Here is a 16,172-nt window from a genome sequence, read left to right as displayed (position 1 = left end):
CACACAACTGTCTCGGGCTCTGCTGAAGTTGTCCTAGGGGAGGAGGAGGTTCACTCTATTTTGGGGGAGCCCTGCTGTTAAAATCAGCACAAATTTCGTTACCATTTATTGGGTATTTTCACATCCCAAAGCAAAAAAGCACAAAAGTAGGTAAGAGATATTTGGATGCGCTCACAAGAGTGTTTCCTGTCTTTCAAAGGAGATGCTCCCAAGATGCTCAGAGATACAAGAGCAACCTTGTCTAAGCACAGCTCGTAGCCAAAAGTGACCGATCTCAGCAGATGTGGATGGCAAGCGATCTGTGAGCACACATGACAGCTGTCATCATACAAATCTGAACATGTCTTCACGGCAAAGCAGTCTGCATGGTATAGACGAAGCAAGCCTCTCTGGGAGCTGCTGAAATTCAAGAACTCCCTCCTCTGCTTCTTTTTATCTAGAACCTTGCTCAGTGCCTGGCGCCGAGCAGGTGCTCAAAGAGCGCTAACGGGTGACCAAGGATCCTGAGAATTCTTCTCCTTCAGGAGAGCTGCACAGTCGAGGACCAACCCCACGTCCAGCAGGCACGTTGGAGAGTACCATTAGCAGCACGACAAACTAGGAAAGCCTCCTGCAGACCTCACATGTTTTTACTCAAGGAATGTCAGCTTCCTCTATGTACTAGGACCACTCCACATCAATCAACATTTTCACTTGCCAGAGCCAAAAAGGAAAAAAAAAACTTTTTTTTGAAACTGAACTTTAAAGTAACGTCCTTGACTCAGATTATGTTCTTCCTGATCTGGGAGGGGGGAGGGGGTGTTGAAAATCACACACTTAGAAAAAGATGGCGGGGCTTTATGTCGGTTGATTTTAATGACTTGGCAAAACAAGGAACTGACAACCCAGTGTGAGCTCCCCACCCCTAATTTTAATTTTACCCATCTATTTCATCAGTCATATTAGCAAAGACAGGGTTGAGATGTAACACAAACTTACCCCCCACCACCCATCCGTGAATGCAGCCTCACCTAAAACCTGCCAAACTCACTCAACACATGGCACTCCCCAGGGCAGAGCAGAAAAAGAGGAATAACTGGTTTAGAAAAGTGGAAGACACAAGAAATGCTACACTGGTTATCCACATGTAGAGCCTGACAGGAGGGCAGAACATCCAGAACGGAGAAGTCTAATGACGATGTCGCATAAAAAGATACAATTGGACCTATGTCCTCTAGAAACTTGACTAAGTGAGCCATTGCTACTGAGGGCAATTCTTATCCATCAAGGGTACTGAGAGTGGAAAAAAGAGTTCAGTATCAGTTTTAGGAAGTCTACAAAAAGTGAAAAAATACTGGCCAGCAGCCCGAAGCCCACTTCAGGCTGAATTTCCAAAGAGCCCAATCAGCACATTTTTACAATTTTCCTAGCAACTCTGGTTTAGCCCCAGCTTGGGAAGATAATAAAACAAATTACTCAGGGCTAGGTGTTAATGTGGTGAACATCATAAAGAATCAGGGTGACATTATCAATCAGAACAAAAATAAAATAAAATATATACATGCTCAGCAACTTCACTTCCCCATATTATCCTAAACCAACATACTTGCCTCAAGGAGGAATAAACAAAGACATTCAGTGCAGCATTTATGCACAACAGTTTAAAAAAATACTGTAAAGAACCAAGATGCCCATTAATAGAAGTTAGAGCATATTTATAGTTGGAAACATTATGCAACAGTTAAAAAGAATGAAATGATCACGGGGGCGCCTGGGTGGCTCAGTCAGTTGAGTGTCTAACTCTTGACCAGCTCAGGTCATGATCCCAGGGTCATGAGATCGTGCCCCACATCGGGCTCTGTGCTGAGCTAAGCATGGAACGTGCTTAAGAGTCTCTCTCCGTCTTTTCCTCTGTCCCTCCCTCCCCACCTCACACTCTCTCTTCTTAAAAAAATAAATGAATGAATGAGAAACGATCACTGTGTTGTAATGCAGAAAGCTCTCCACGAGACAGAGCGGATGAAAAATATAGACATGCATATGATATGAGAGTATCTGCCTTTTTGAAAGTCACACATAGGCAAAAAATCAATTCTATGAGTGATCCCAATGTGTGGTTAGAGAACCAGCGGCACTGACGTCACCTGGGAACTTGCTAAAAATGCAAATTCTCAGGCCCCACCCTAGACCCACTGAATCAGCCATCTAAGTAAAGCAGTCTGTTTCAGCAAGCCCTTGGAGGCAAACAGAAGCCTGAGAACTGCTGGTCACACAGGTCTGTATTCAGGTCCCTAAGAAAAGGATGGGACTCTCATAACTGAGGTTTCTGAGGGAATATCTTTAAATCCTCTCACCCTCCCACCCCGCCTTCTGTTGACAAGGACAATATATCCATGCATTGCGTCCATAATCCAAAGTGACTTTTTTTTTTTTTTTAGATACTCTAGGTACTAGGAGGGGACTGGAGAAATGGCTAAGCATGCAATTACGGGAGAGGAAAAGCTGACAGAATAGGAGAATGGAGGTTCCCTATGAGCCACGGAAATGCTGACGGTCACAAAAATCATGAAACACAAGTGAAATATGAATGTTACTCCAGAACTCTCACTAGAGTCTCAGTTAGCTCAGGCTGAGCTCAGAGAGTGCACAACAGTCAACTCTACTAGTATGATGGACAGCCACCTACCAAAGATTTAAAAAAAGAATAATGCAGACATTGTTTTGGAAAAGCTCAAGTGTCACAAAGTCTTTTGTTGTCCTGTTTTGTTGATTCCTTGGCCCCACGCACCGCAGTGGCCAATGCTTCTCCCAGTCCCCAGGAGACCGGAAAGAGGGCTTTAAAATCTAAGTGACAAATGTTAGGGACAAATGATAGTAGCCACCAACCCTCGAAGCCTTGACATCTCCTTTCCAGGTTGTGGAACCTCCGAAATGCATAAACTCTCTCGCACACACACCCCTGTATTTTATTTCTCATTAACTTCACCGAAGTAAAATCAGCCACTACTGTCAATATTCATGAATATAAATGCTCAAGTGTATTCTGAAATCCACTTTAAAATAAGGTAATGGAAACCTGTAATATAAAAATAGGATTAGATATACTTAATTTTCAGCTCAGAGATGACAATAAGAAATAACCTTTTAATCTCCTATTATTGCTACAAGTTATGTTCCAAACTAAGAATAAAAACAAGTGGTATTTTATAAAGAATTAAAGATTTCCCACATCTAAATTTTTTAAGTGAGAATATAGCTGATCTGATGTCAAAAATGCAGGGATCACCCTTGATACATATCCTACAAAGCTTAAAGAGCCAACATCGGAAACTGCCTAGATATTCTTACCTTAGCTTTGTAATAAAAGATTAAGTAGAAGTTTCACCCTCTATAACAAGTACTCAAGTTTCGCTGGAGAGTAAAAGCAGAATAAGAGTACATGCTCAGTCCTGGGTTTCGGGAACATCGGCTTCTTCGGTTTCTTTCTTTCTTATTCTCTTGGATACTGTGAGGTCATCACAACCTACTTGTTCTTTGACACAAGCAAAACCCCATGCTCAAAGTGACTGCAGACCTACAAAGAAACAGCTGTGTGCCATTCAATTATCTGGGCCATGCTTCTCCATGGTACAGAGAAAAATCATCTCTTTTTAGCCTGAAAGCAAGCAGAGTTTTCCTTCTCATCTCCCACTATTCAGCCAATGTTTTTTTTTTTTTTCCTTCATTTAACAAGGCCAAATTTTTAGCTAAATCCATTTAAGAAGCTTGGGTTCTTTACCTAGAGAAGATGAAGCAAAAAGTTATAGCCTCATATAACAGAAATATCTGATATATATATATATATATTTTAAATTTGTTTACTTGACAGAGATCACAAGCAGGCAGGCAGAGAGAGAAAGAGGAGAAGCAGGCTCTCTGCTGAGCGGAGAGCCCAATGCAGGGCTTGATCCCAGGACCCTGGCATCATCCTGAGCCGAAGGCAGAGGCTTTAACCCACTGAGCCACCCAGGCGCTCCCTTGATTTTTTTAAAAGAAAAGATTTAACACTATGTCAACAGTAATAGAGAAAAAAACGATGTACCTCTGAAGTGAAGAGACTTAAAACTTGAGAAAAAGACCACCATGGAAGGTGTAAGTTATATGACAAGACCATTTTGTAATACGCCCCCACTGTGACAGATCTATTCCTAAATGAGTTAGGAAGCAAGTTAAAGGCAAGACAGGAGAGAATGGCCTTTGTGTCAATATGGGTCAGAGAAGGCCTGTGCATTTACCCATGAGCAGCTTGCAGTATAAGCAAGAGGCCTGCACCTCTCTGGTCTTCGAGAACAGAATGCTGCAACCCTAGGAAACCTTCCTGGGGAGGCTTCTAGAACAAACATTTCTGAACACTCAGGAACCTGCCTCTACCCCTTACCTCCCCACACCGCTGCACATCTCAGAAGCAGGTCCTCCCCTACTCTCCGCTCCAGCTCCATCTGGAGATGAGGGGCTAGCCTTGATCTTCAGGGGTGGGGGTGGGAGGACCAGGCCAGCCTGCAACAGTGACTGACAGAGTCAGGCAGGCAGAAGCCAATTGCACCTGGGCAGGCGGAAGCAACCTAAGGCAGCTGCACTACCACTACCAGGTCAAGGTCTGAAATTCTGCTGTGGAAACTCCCTTCCTCGACACTCACCGTCCCCCCACAAACACCAACTACATGTAATAACCAAAACTGCGACTGGCAAATCCAGCTTTAAAGAAGATCTCTTCTGTGAAAGAAGCCAGGCACAAGCAGGTCTCGGGTTCCCTTTGAACAGAGGAAACTTGATATCCTGAAGGCCAGCCAAAGAAAGCAGCCTGTGTTTCAAGGACATGCTTGTGATTAAGAACCTGAATAGTGACTGGACAGGGTGTGTGCAGGGGAGAGGGGGAGGGCCAGTGGACACATATTACTGAATACAGGAAATGAGGTCTGGACTTGGGTTCTGACTTTCATTAAAATGAGCTTATGTTTCCCTTAGTGTATCTTTCCCTAAATTAACAGGTATTTTCAAAGAAAGGATGACGCTGAGACACCAAACAAATAAATGTGGGGGAAGGATGCTGTATATGACAGGGGTCGCTAGGCCTTTTTATTTAGAAGTAATGTTTTAGTGCTTTGCTTTTATACATTTTTGTTCACTAAGGTGATGTTTAACTTATGGGCCGAAAATTGTAAAGAATTACTGCAAAGCACAGGAAAATACTAAACACTTTACGTACAGCTGCTTGAATCTCGAGATGCCAGGTCACTGAAGGAAGTGAGTGACAGCCGTAGCTGCTTCCCCATGAGCCCCAAGGGGGCTGCCCACTGGCTTCTGCTGGAAGGAAAAAAACTAATTTCTCAAAAGATGTTCAAGTTTCCTCAGGCAAGCCAGATAGGGATTAGAGGAATGCTTCTTTTCCAGCACGTCCACACCCCAGCGTGGACTTCTCCCCAAAACAGCAATCACAAGACTGTAACTACAGCCCCAAAGCCTCTGCTAGACCGCCCTGCAGACATTCCACTCATCTGTGGTGAACACGAAGATTCGCAGGCAAAATTCCGTACGGTGAAGACTTGGTATTATTAAATGAATCTACATTTTAGCAAAGGTATGCCTGTAAAAAATCCATTTAAAATAAGGCCTCTCGGGGGGTGCCTGGGTGGCTCAGTGGGTTAGGCATCTGACTCTTGGTTTCGGCTCTGGTCATGATCTCAGAGTCCTGAGATGGAGCCCTGGATCCGGCTCCCCACTCAGTGGGGAGTCTGCTTGAGATGCTCTCTCCCCCTCTCCCCTCCAGGGAGTGCATACTCTCTCTTTCTCTCTCAAAATTTAATTAATTAATTAAAGTAAAATAAAATAAAATCTCTCTACATGATTGAGAGGTGGTTAAATGTTGCAAACTAGAGGATACTGGGTAATTCTTTAAGGCCCCCACACTTCACACTCCCTCACTGGTAGGATGGAAAAGGAAGAGTACATTGAGCAGAGCTGAAGGAAGGCTCAACTAAGGCATTTGCTGCCAAGACCTGCGGAACTGGGGCTAGGACCAGGGGCACACTGAGTAGACTAAGAGCATCACTGCCAAATAAAATGCCTCCTTCCCACTGAATACAGGTTAAAAAGAACTAAGAATTTCAAACTCTTCCAAAGCTAAAAGGCCCAAACCATCCCCATCTCACCATCTGCTCCCTTCCAATCACCTTTCCAGCCTCTAAAGAAAAGAGCAGAACCACCACATTCTTTGTGGCAAGACATACCATGAAGGGCCCCATAAAATTTTTCTTTTGTTCAGCATAGGAAATACAGTTGTGAGGTAGTGGTATTAATGGGAAAATGAACATATATTAAAAATTCCCCACTTCCTGGGGGACCTCACTTAACACCTTAGTTAAGTGTCCCAATTCCTGATCTCAGCTCGGGTCTTGATCTCAGGGTGGTGAGCTCAAGTCCAAGTCCCACCTCAGGCTCCACACTGGGTACGGAGCCTACTTGAAAACAAAAACAAAAATTTCCCAAAACTGTTTTTTATTGCCAAAAGCAAAAGGGTGACTGGGTGAACAGACCCTAGGAGCCAGAGTGCCTGGGGGCTCTTTGTTGCAGTGTCATGTGCGCCAATGTGGGCGAAAGCCCTGCAGCGGGGCCGCCCACCCCACAGCCTCTTCCTCAGCTCAGGTAGCTGGAGCACTTGCTGGTGGCCAAGACGTCCAGAGCCCAAAGTAGAAGTGACAATGTGACAAATGTCCAAATGCTGGGATGGCGTGGGATTAGAACTGCAACTGAATAATCACGTTCAGCCAAAGTGGAGTCTCACCACCACCTCCACCACTCGCACCCCCAACTCCCAATTCCTTAAATTTATCGATAAAGAAAAATCAAAAAAGTTCCTCTTCATCAAATTTTAAAAATTATGTAGCCTCTAAATGTTTCTTCTTTGCCCAGAATTCATACACAAACCCAAAGAATTAAACTAATAAGGTATGAGTTTTGAAAATTCCTGACTAATCATTTCAAAGATTTTTTCTAAGCTCTGAATCATTACACACATGTCAAGAGAGAGAGAAAGAGAGCGCTAAATTAACATCACAATAGCAATGAAATTAATTAACAATAAATGAACAAACTAGGAAACCTGTTTCTTGGGGGTTTTTTATTTCCACAGGAGAAAAGCGAACACTAATAAGAAACATAAAATATCTTGAATAAATCCATGAAATCCCTTAAGTAAAAAAGCAAAATAAAAAGAACAAGAACCACAAAATTCTTGAGCACCACTTTATAGTCCAAAATGGGGAAAGATAAAAAGAGAAGATGAAAATGGAAATTTGGTGGAGAAAAAAAGACAGGAAAAGAGAGAAAAGCTGAAGGAAGGGGAAACAGCAAAGCTGGATGGCAGACCCACAGAAAAACGCAGCATGCCAGGAGAAAGCAGAGGGAGCTCAAAGACAGGTGTGTTTTGAGGTTTATGCTTCCCTTTGGATTTTAGGGAATTATCAAAGTTACCTAGTGCACTTTGAAAAGTTGGTTGTTTCAGCAGAGTTCATGGCTTTTCACACTTAACAGCTACAGCTGCCATTATAAATAGAATAATCAGACTAGGAAAACATCATCAGACCAGCTGCAGTGACCACAGCCCCAGCCAGAGGCAAACCAGCAAAACGGCAAGACTCCCGGGGCTGGAGTCCCTTCTGGAAGCTAAAAAGAGGAAGTCTGAGAACAGATCATAATTCTGGGAAAAATACAAGTCCCTAAACCATGAGAAATCTGTCACGTTATCTTTACAACTCATCAAAATTTTCACTTAATCCCTGAAGGAATGAGCATTCCATTTAAAAATCAATGAAAAATTCAACTGAAATGTAGGTTTCCCTTCCAACAATAACCCCAGAGAAACAGCTGATGGACTCCAGTTTGGGACTTGCCGCTCGGGACTGAAAACCATTTCTTAAGAGAATCTGAGAGAGAATATTTGACAAATCCAGACACGCTGCACACACGAATCCCAGAGCAAAGACACTCCATGACAAAAGCGAGCACTCACAACTTCGATTTGCCCTGAGAAATCACCAGTTTAAGAAAAATAATAATGATAATCATCACAGCTTCACTAGGCTTTGGCTCAAATGTCACCTCTAGGCAAAATTGCTTCTCTGGCTCTCCTAGCACCCAGAGAATGGAGAATACTGCACTTTCATTTTGCAAATATTTAATAAGCACTTACTCTCTGCAAGGCTGTTACCATTAAAGTGAATTATTGCTCACAGACTTGAGCTCCTTGAAGGTCAAACTCTAGGATATGACTATTAAAATGCACTTTGCATTTAAAGCATCTTCACTAAAACCAGTGACATATACAGTAAAAGCAAAGCCTATTACTCTCCCAGGCCTCTCTGGCTTTTTCTCTCATTTTACAAATGCGCACAAAGGTCAAAGTACCACCACCCTCTCTGCACTCCAAAACAAAAACCAACACTCAGTACAGGCAAGCAAAGCCCACCCCACCACTCCCCACGGAGCATGAACCTCTCTCAGCATTACCCACTGTGGGGACTCAGTACCAGCCAGTATCTCCTCCTTCTGTCCCTTCCACTTGGCCTCTCCACAGCCGTTCAAAGTAGAACTCCCTGTGGCTTAACTTGCACCTTCCTCTCCCGGCCCTGAAAGATTCACATCCAAGTTCTGCTTACATTTTACCCCACTTTTCTTCCTGGGCCATCTCAGCAACTTAACAGCTTCCCGTAGCACATGTCTCCCCAACCTCGATATCCTGCCCCGCTCCTCTTAGAGATCCGTATCTCCCTCCCCAGCCCATCCACACAATCGTCCCAGGAGACCTGGGTAGTGGTTTTTGAAACACACACAGTCGCGGACACTCTTCCCACCAAAATTGAAGTCTCACCACCACCTCCACCACTCGCACCCCCAACTCCCCCACTACCCCCTCCGTGGCCTTAGCTACAGAAGGGAAGGAAGTGTCGCCCGAGGTCATAAAAAGCCACGCAGCTTCTGCCTGCCTCTCTGTAAGGAGTCACACCTTGAGGCCCTTGGGCTGCACACCAGAAGGCTGGGCATCCAGAGGCTGCCCGCTGTCTGGTCTACGGCACAGTCTCCAGCAAGAAAGCAATACTCAAAACAGGCAAGCGAATAACCATCATCAGACCCTTATTGGCTTTTATTGTGGAGACCATGAAGACGGAGACAGGTGCCGAGGAGCCCCAACTGCTTAGGTCTTCCCAGTACAACGGCCCCTCACAGGAGTGAGTACGCCTTCATGATCCCGTCTCATACCTCAGGTTGCCCTGGCTGAGGCTGAGCAGAGACAAGCTGTCCGCACCAAGCCCTGCCCAAATGACAGATCTAGGACCATAATAAAGGCTGTTATTTTAAACCACTGGGTTTTAACATGGTTTGTAATGCAGCTCCAGGCAACTGGAAAGACCTCAAATGTGACATACCCCAAACTAAATTCATTCTCTCCCTCCCTGCATCTGCTCTTCTTTCTAGACTTTCTATCCCAGGTCCTTTTCCATGCGATCTGAAAGCCCCTCTCTATCCCTCTCTACCCCCAGATCCCCTCCACCCCTGACATCTGACACACAGCCGTCTCTCAGGAATCCAGCACCCTCACCTCTGGTGTGAAAATTAATAAAAGGAAACCTCCCTAAAATGGGAGGATGGGCAGGGGGAGCTCTCTTGCCCTATCCCCCCTCTCTCTCTCTCTTTTTTAAGATTTTATTTATTTGGGAGAGAGAGCACAAGCGGGGTTGGGGGGCCAGGAGGAGAGGAGAAGCAGACTCCCCACTGAGCAGGGAGCCCAATGGGATCATGACCTGAGCCAAAGGCAGACGCTTAACTGACTGAGCCACCCAGGCCTCCCGCCCTACCACTCTTGGAGTCAACTGCACACCCAACAGTTAGAGACAGGACCCTGCAGACAGATACTATTTTACTATCCCAGCAGGAAGAGGAAGGCTTCCTTCTGCAGCCCCCCCCACCCACCCACGGGCCTGGCCAATGAGAGACGTCCCAGCTGAGCCCGTGGAAAGCCAGTTTAATAGAACACCCGGTTTAGGGGTGCATCAGTGGCACAGTCTGTTGAGCGTCGGACTCTTGGCTTCAGCTCAGGTCATGGTCTCAGGGCGGTGGGACCCAGCATGGAACAGGACTCTGTGTTCAGGGCAGAGTCTGTCTGATTGTCTTTCCCCTCCCTTTTCCTCTGATTCTCCCCCTGCTCCTACCTGCTCTCTTGCTTGCTCTCTCTAAAACAAATAAATTTTTTTTTCACAGTAACTCCCAGTTTACTCCAATAGAATTTTTGTTTATGACAGTATTCTCAGCTTCCCACTTCTACAAAAGTATTCCTCTCCTCTGTTTGGTGGACTTCCCAATGGTTTTGCCACAGTTTACCTGTACTGGGTTGCAATTCTCTCTGTTATTTCCAAATAAACCCCTTCTGCTGGTAAAATAACTGGCAGTCTTATTTCTTAAGGCTAACACAGGCTAGGAATATAGTGACACCCTTTACCTGGTTTGCTAGTACTTTCTATTCAATGCCTAATTAATATTCAAAAGCTGAACTCCCACGCACCTAACCACCTACTTACTAATCGCCTACAGAACACAGTCCTGATTCCTGATCCTGGCACTCAGGACTGCTCACACCCCCACCTGTCCCAAATCTGGGTGACAACCCAAGATTCTGGATCCAGGGAATTTCTGAGGATTCACAAACACCTTTTTGCCCTTTCATGCCACAGCACCTTTGCCCATGTTGACTCTCCTCCGTAAATTCCCTTCTTCATCCTTCTTTCTCTCACCGCTTACAAAGAACCCTGCTTAACCTTCAAGTCCAAGTTCAAAGGTTACGTACTTTGACAATCTTTTTTTTTTCCTAAGATTTTATTTATTTATTTGACACAAAGAGAGCAATCACAAGCAGGCAGAGAGGCAGGCAGAGAGAGAGGGAAGCAGGCTCCCCACTGAGTAGAGAGACCCATGCAGGGCTCGATCCCAGGACCCTGAGACCATGACCTGAGCCGAAGGCAGAGGCTTAACTTACTCTGAGCCACCCAGGTGCCCCGAGGATCTTTTCTGATGACCCAACCGGACTTGCTCACTTCCTCCTCCATGGATTATACAACACCCCCTTATAACACACACTTCACTAAAGGGACCTAGTTCTCTTGTCTGTTTCTCTGTTCTAGCCCATAAGCCTGAGCACAGGCATCCTACCATGTTTGCCCCTAAATAAATTAAATGTTTGCTCTGAACTGGAAACCACAAACTGAGCCTTTTACGGAAATACCAAATATTCAATTTCAGAATCAATGCTATTCAGCACAAGAGCTAGTCACAGATTTTAACTTAATTTTCTCTGATATCTGGAGTATTATCAGCATCCAGAAGGTATAGTGACTTATCCAGCATCTCTTCTCCACAAAATGAGGACACCAAATTTTGAACCCAGATATAAACTTCAAGTCCAGCACTCTTTGCCCTAAAAATTTACAATCAGTGCCTCTGCATAAGGACAGACACACAGCCATATTCTGGCAAAGATACATCCCCTCAGTGCCCCCCTTCTGTGGCTGAGCCCAGACCAGGGTGCTCTTCTGAACCACACCTTTGAAAGGAGAAAGGAGACTGCATGTAACTTTTAGGTGGTATCATGTGCTGTGTAAAGACATGTATTTTATAGCGGAATATCCCAAATTTAAAACCCAGATATGTCTGTATCGAGCTGTTTGCCCCTGGAAAAGTTCTTCTTCTATCCCTTTACACCTGTTTCTTCCTGTGTAAAGCAGTGATATTAAGAGCACTGCTCACGGGTTTCTTATGAAGGTATCAGAAAAATGCATTTAGAACATAACCTGGCATATAAAATATACTCAGCAAACGCTATCACTGGTATTAGGAGGAACAGGAGGAGTATTTTTTAAAATGATGCAGTAAAAACCCCAGCTGGAAAACTCGGGTAATTATAATGCAGGGCTGAAGCTGTGTCCCTTCAGATTCCACTTTTATTTTAATTAGTTGGGGGGGGGGAATTCTAAGAAGTATGAAGTACCCGTGGGACTTTAAACTGGTTAACAAATGTAGCTTCAATTTTTCTGGGGCTCCTGGTGTTTCTCTTGGAGACAAGAGATATGGGACAAAGTTTTCACGACACTCACCACACGACACTCATGACACTCATCTGGCACAATGTACAGGGAAGACACGATCACTCAGTTTCTGTTTCCTCATTAATAACAGATCACCCACCAGCTTTACAAGACTCAAAAGAAAATTAATAAGAGTTTTGCAAAGCCAGCTGATGGTATCACCATCATTACCAATATCATTCTGAGTTCTAATTAAAGTGATATACCAAAAGTGATATATATATTCACTTGACACCAACAAAATGATAGGTTGGTCTTCCTTCTGTTAAGTGCCCCAATGGCCAAAATGTTTGCATTTTTCTCTCTTTGCAGAATTCTCATCTGCTTAAACTAGTAGCATGTACTTTCCACCACTGTCAACATGGATCCCTTACCCTTCTCAATTGTATTCAAAGAGAACTTCTAAAATGTATTGAGACCATCCATGCCTCCTAGAGTCAGGACACATTTAAGCTTTGGTAGAACAGAGGAAATGTATTTATGGAAGTATTTATTGAGCACTACATTCGGCATGCTTTAGAGAACAGAAATGTAACCCTCACTGTCTCTTCCTCTATCTGTATATGTCTACACACACAGTTAACATAATACTTCAGAAATAAAGTACCAATTTAGCTTCTCTTTACAGATTTTCAGTGATTTTTATATAAAACTACAAACATATTTTTTTTTTAGATTTTTATTTTATTTATTTGACACAGAGAGAGAGAGAGAGATCACAAGTAGGCAGAGAGCGAGGCGGAGAGAGATGGGGAAGCAGGATCCCCACTGAGCAGAGAGTCCAAAGCGGGGCTCCATCCCAGCACCCTGATATCACGACCTGAGCTGAACTGAAGGCAGAGACTCAACCCACTGAGCCACCCAGGCGCCAAACCACAAGCATATGTCTCCCTACCAAACCATTATCCTTCCCTAATCCTTACCCATTCTATCTAATCCCATCTGACTCTATCTATGCTAGAAATCCTTCCAATTAATTATGTATAACAGGACAAATATTTATGGAGTGCCTGCAACATACACAGTTGACTGAGTGCTAGGAATACATAGTTAAGAACATTCTTCTGTTCTAGTGACACCTTATTTCTAGTCAAGTACAGATCCCAATGGGTTGGATAAGCTACTATCTTTATACCTATACCCCATTGATTGAACCATCTGTTCCTTTTCATACCACAATGCCTCCAACAAAGCTAAGAATACAATGGGTGAAGTTTGATCCCAACAGTAAACTCCCAATCCAAAACTTTATCAAGATCACAGTCTATTTATATATATATATTAAACTGACATTTATCTTTGCACAGCTGTAACATGAAATACACCATGCCTATAAGCTGAGGCATGTAAATTAACAGTCCTGCCTAAAACCCCTATTTTTAGTACTGATTACAAAAGTGTCATAAGAGAGAAGACTTAAAGACACAGAGAAGGAAGAACTGAAAGCTACTCAGAGCCATGCAAATTACTCCAAAAAAATGTCACCTAGAAAATATTTGCTCTTAATACTGTATTTTGTTAGTAAAAACATTATAAAGGTCCGACATAACCAAAATGAAAATAAAAACAGGAAAAATAAATATGTGCCACAAAACACAAAGATTTAGAAAGAGCATGAAGCAGGGATGATGAGAAGGCCCAAAACACACTAAGATCCCAAGTGTAAAAGGTGAGCAAGTAACAATCTCAAGCAGGGAAGAAAAATGGCTAATAACATATAGAGCTTCTCTAGTAAATGGAGAAATTTTAAACAAAAAGAGAAGGCATTTTCCCCTGTAAAGTTCATAATACTTTTTTTGTTAAGGTAATGACATCGGTCTAGCAAACAAAACAACCAAGAGTGAAAAGACAACCTACTAAATGGGAGAAAATATGTGCAAACCACTTAACTTATAGGGGCTTGGTATCATAATATATAAAGAACTCCTACAACTTAACAACAATAACAAAAATAAATAATCCAATCAAAAAATGGGCAAAGGACTTCAACAGTTTCTCTAGAGAAGACATACATATGACCAAAAAGCATATAAAAAGAAATTCTATATCACTCATCATCTGGGAAGTGCATATCAAAACAGCTATCAAAACATATCAAAACAATCAGCTATCACCTCACACCCATCAGGATAGCTCCTATCAACATAAATAAATAAAATAAGGGGCACCTGGATGGCTCAGTTGTTATGCATCTGCCTTCAGCTCAGGTCATGATCCCAAGAGTCCTGGGATGGGGAGCCTTACATCGGGCTCCCTGCTCAGCAGGGGGGCCTACTTCTCCCTCTCCCATTCCCCCTGCTTGTATTCCCTTTCTCACCGTCTCTCTCTCTCTCTGTGTCAAATAAATAAATAAAATCTTTAAAAATAATAATAATAATAGGGACGCCTGGGTGGCTCAGTTGGTTGGACAACTGCCTTCGGCTCGGGTCATGATCCCGGAGTCCCGGGATCCAGTCCCGCATCGGGCTCCCAGCTCCATGGGGAGTCTGCTTCTCTCTCTGACCTTCTCCTCACTCATGCTCTCTCTCACTGTCTCTCTCTCAACTAAATAAATAAAATCTTTAAAAAAATAATAATAATAATAATAAATAAAATTTAAAAAAAGAATAACAAGTGTTGCTGAGGATGCAGAGAAATAAGAACCCTTTCAACCTCCCTCATGCATTTTTTGCTTCCCTCCTCATGCCCTCCCTCTTCCCTTTAATTTTTTTAAAGATTTTATTTATTTATTTGACAGATAGAGATCACAAGTAGGCAGAGAGGCAGGCAGAGAGAGAGAGAGAGACAGACTGAGAGAGGAGGAAGCAGGCTCCCTGCCCAGCAGAGAGCCCGATGTGGGGCTCAATCCCAGGTCCCTGGGATCATGACCCAAGCCGAAGGCAAAGGCTTAACCCACTGAGCCACCCAGGCACCCCCCGCGTCCCTTTAAAAATAACTGTTGGTGGGAAGCACCTCGGTGGTTCAGTGAGTTGAGCAACCAACTCTTGGTTTCCGCTCCTGTCAGGATCTAAGGGTTATGAGATAAAGCCTTGCATCAGCTCCCTGCAGGGTGTGGAACCTGCTTAAGATTTTGTCTCTCTCTCTCCTGCTCTGCCCCTCCCACTCCTTCCTGAAAGAAAAAAGAGAAGGAAGGAAGGAAGGAAGAGGAGGGTGGGAGAGAAATGGGGGATGGGAATGGGGACAGAGAGAAGAGAGGGAGAAAAGCTATGCCAACAGGATTTCTGTTGAATTTTCATCCAGACAATCTGATTCTAATGTTCATTTGGAAATGGAATCTGGCAAAAATAGCTAGGAAAAAATCTAACAATAAAAAGAAAAATAGAGGGATGCCTGCCTGGCTCAGTAGGAGGAGCATGTGACTCCAGATCTCAGGGTCATGAGTTCAAGCTCCTTGATGGGTACGGGACCTACTTAAAAAAAGAAAGACAGAGTAAAGGGGAGACCAGCCCTTCTGGGTATTTTTACATATTATGAAGCTATAACAACTTAGTTTAGTTGCTGGGAATGCAGAGATGGATCAACGGAAAAGAAAAGAAAACAGAAATTTAGTGTATGAGAACAGTAGTATTTCAAATCAATACAGGAATAATCCATTTTTCAGTGAGTGGTATTGGGCAGCTAAGTAGCCAATGGTGGGCAGGGCTAAGATTCATACCTCACACTTTTTATCAAAATAAACTCCAAATGGATGAAAGATTTAAATGTAAAAAATAAAACCATAAAAACAGAAACTCAAAGTGAGGATGGCATTTCTACGAATGATTCAAAAGCCAGAAGCTAAAATTGCAAACAGCCATCAATTAGTATTTCCACTTGGAAAAAAATCACTATCAAGTCAAAAGAGTAAAAGACAAAGGAAGAAAAAATACATTAGCAATTCATACCGTGGAGAAAGGGTTACATAATGCAATCGAGGGGGAAAAAGAACAAAACAGAAATTGGGCAAAGTATATGATCGGACATTTCACAGAAAAATGAAATCTAGATCTCACACTTACCAAACCACCTTCATATTAAAATATA

The 16,172-nt window shown here is 43.3% G+C and overlaps 1 protein-coding gene across 5 annotated transcripts in view; it reads right to left on the bottom strand.

The window, feature by feature from the left end:
- Nucleotides 1–16,172, bottom strand: part of LOC309859038 (tumor protein D52) — a 211,291-nt gene that overhangs the window by 188,735 nt on the left and 6,384 nt on the right. Inside the window, exon 1 of one of the 5 annotated variants that reach the window (XM_082719452.1) lies at nt 4,397–4,569. The exons of 3 other annotated variants lie outside the window; for them this stretch is intronic. In XM_082719452.1, the coding sequence (XP_082575578.1) occupies nt 4,397–4,457 (61 nt within the window). In that variant the 5' untranslated portion in view covers nt 4,458–4,569. Of the gene's footprint in view, nt 1–4,396; nt 4,570–16,172 lie in introns of those variants that run through there. One more of the 5 variants, XM_082719448.1, reaches the window with a different exon arrangement.

This window comes from Mustela nivalis, assembly GCF_964662115.1.
Source record: "Mustela nivalis genome assembly, chromosome: 2".
Classification (NCBI taxonomy): Eukaryota; Metazoa; Chordata; class Mammalia; order Carnivora; family Mustelidae; genus Mustela; species Mustela nivalis.
This window is presented reverse-complemented; position numbering and strand designations above follow the sequence as displayed.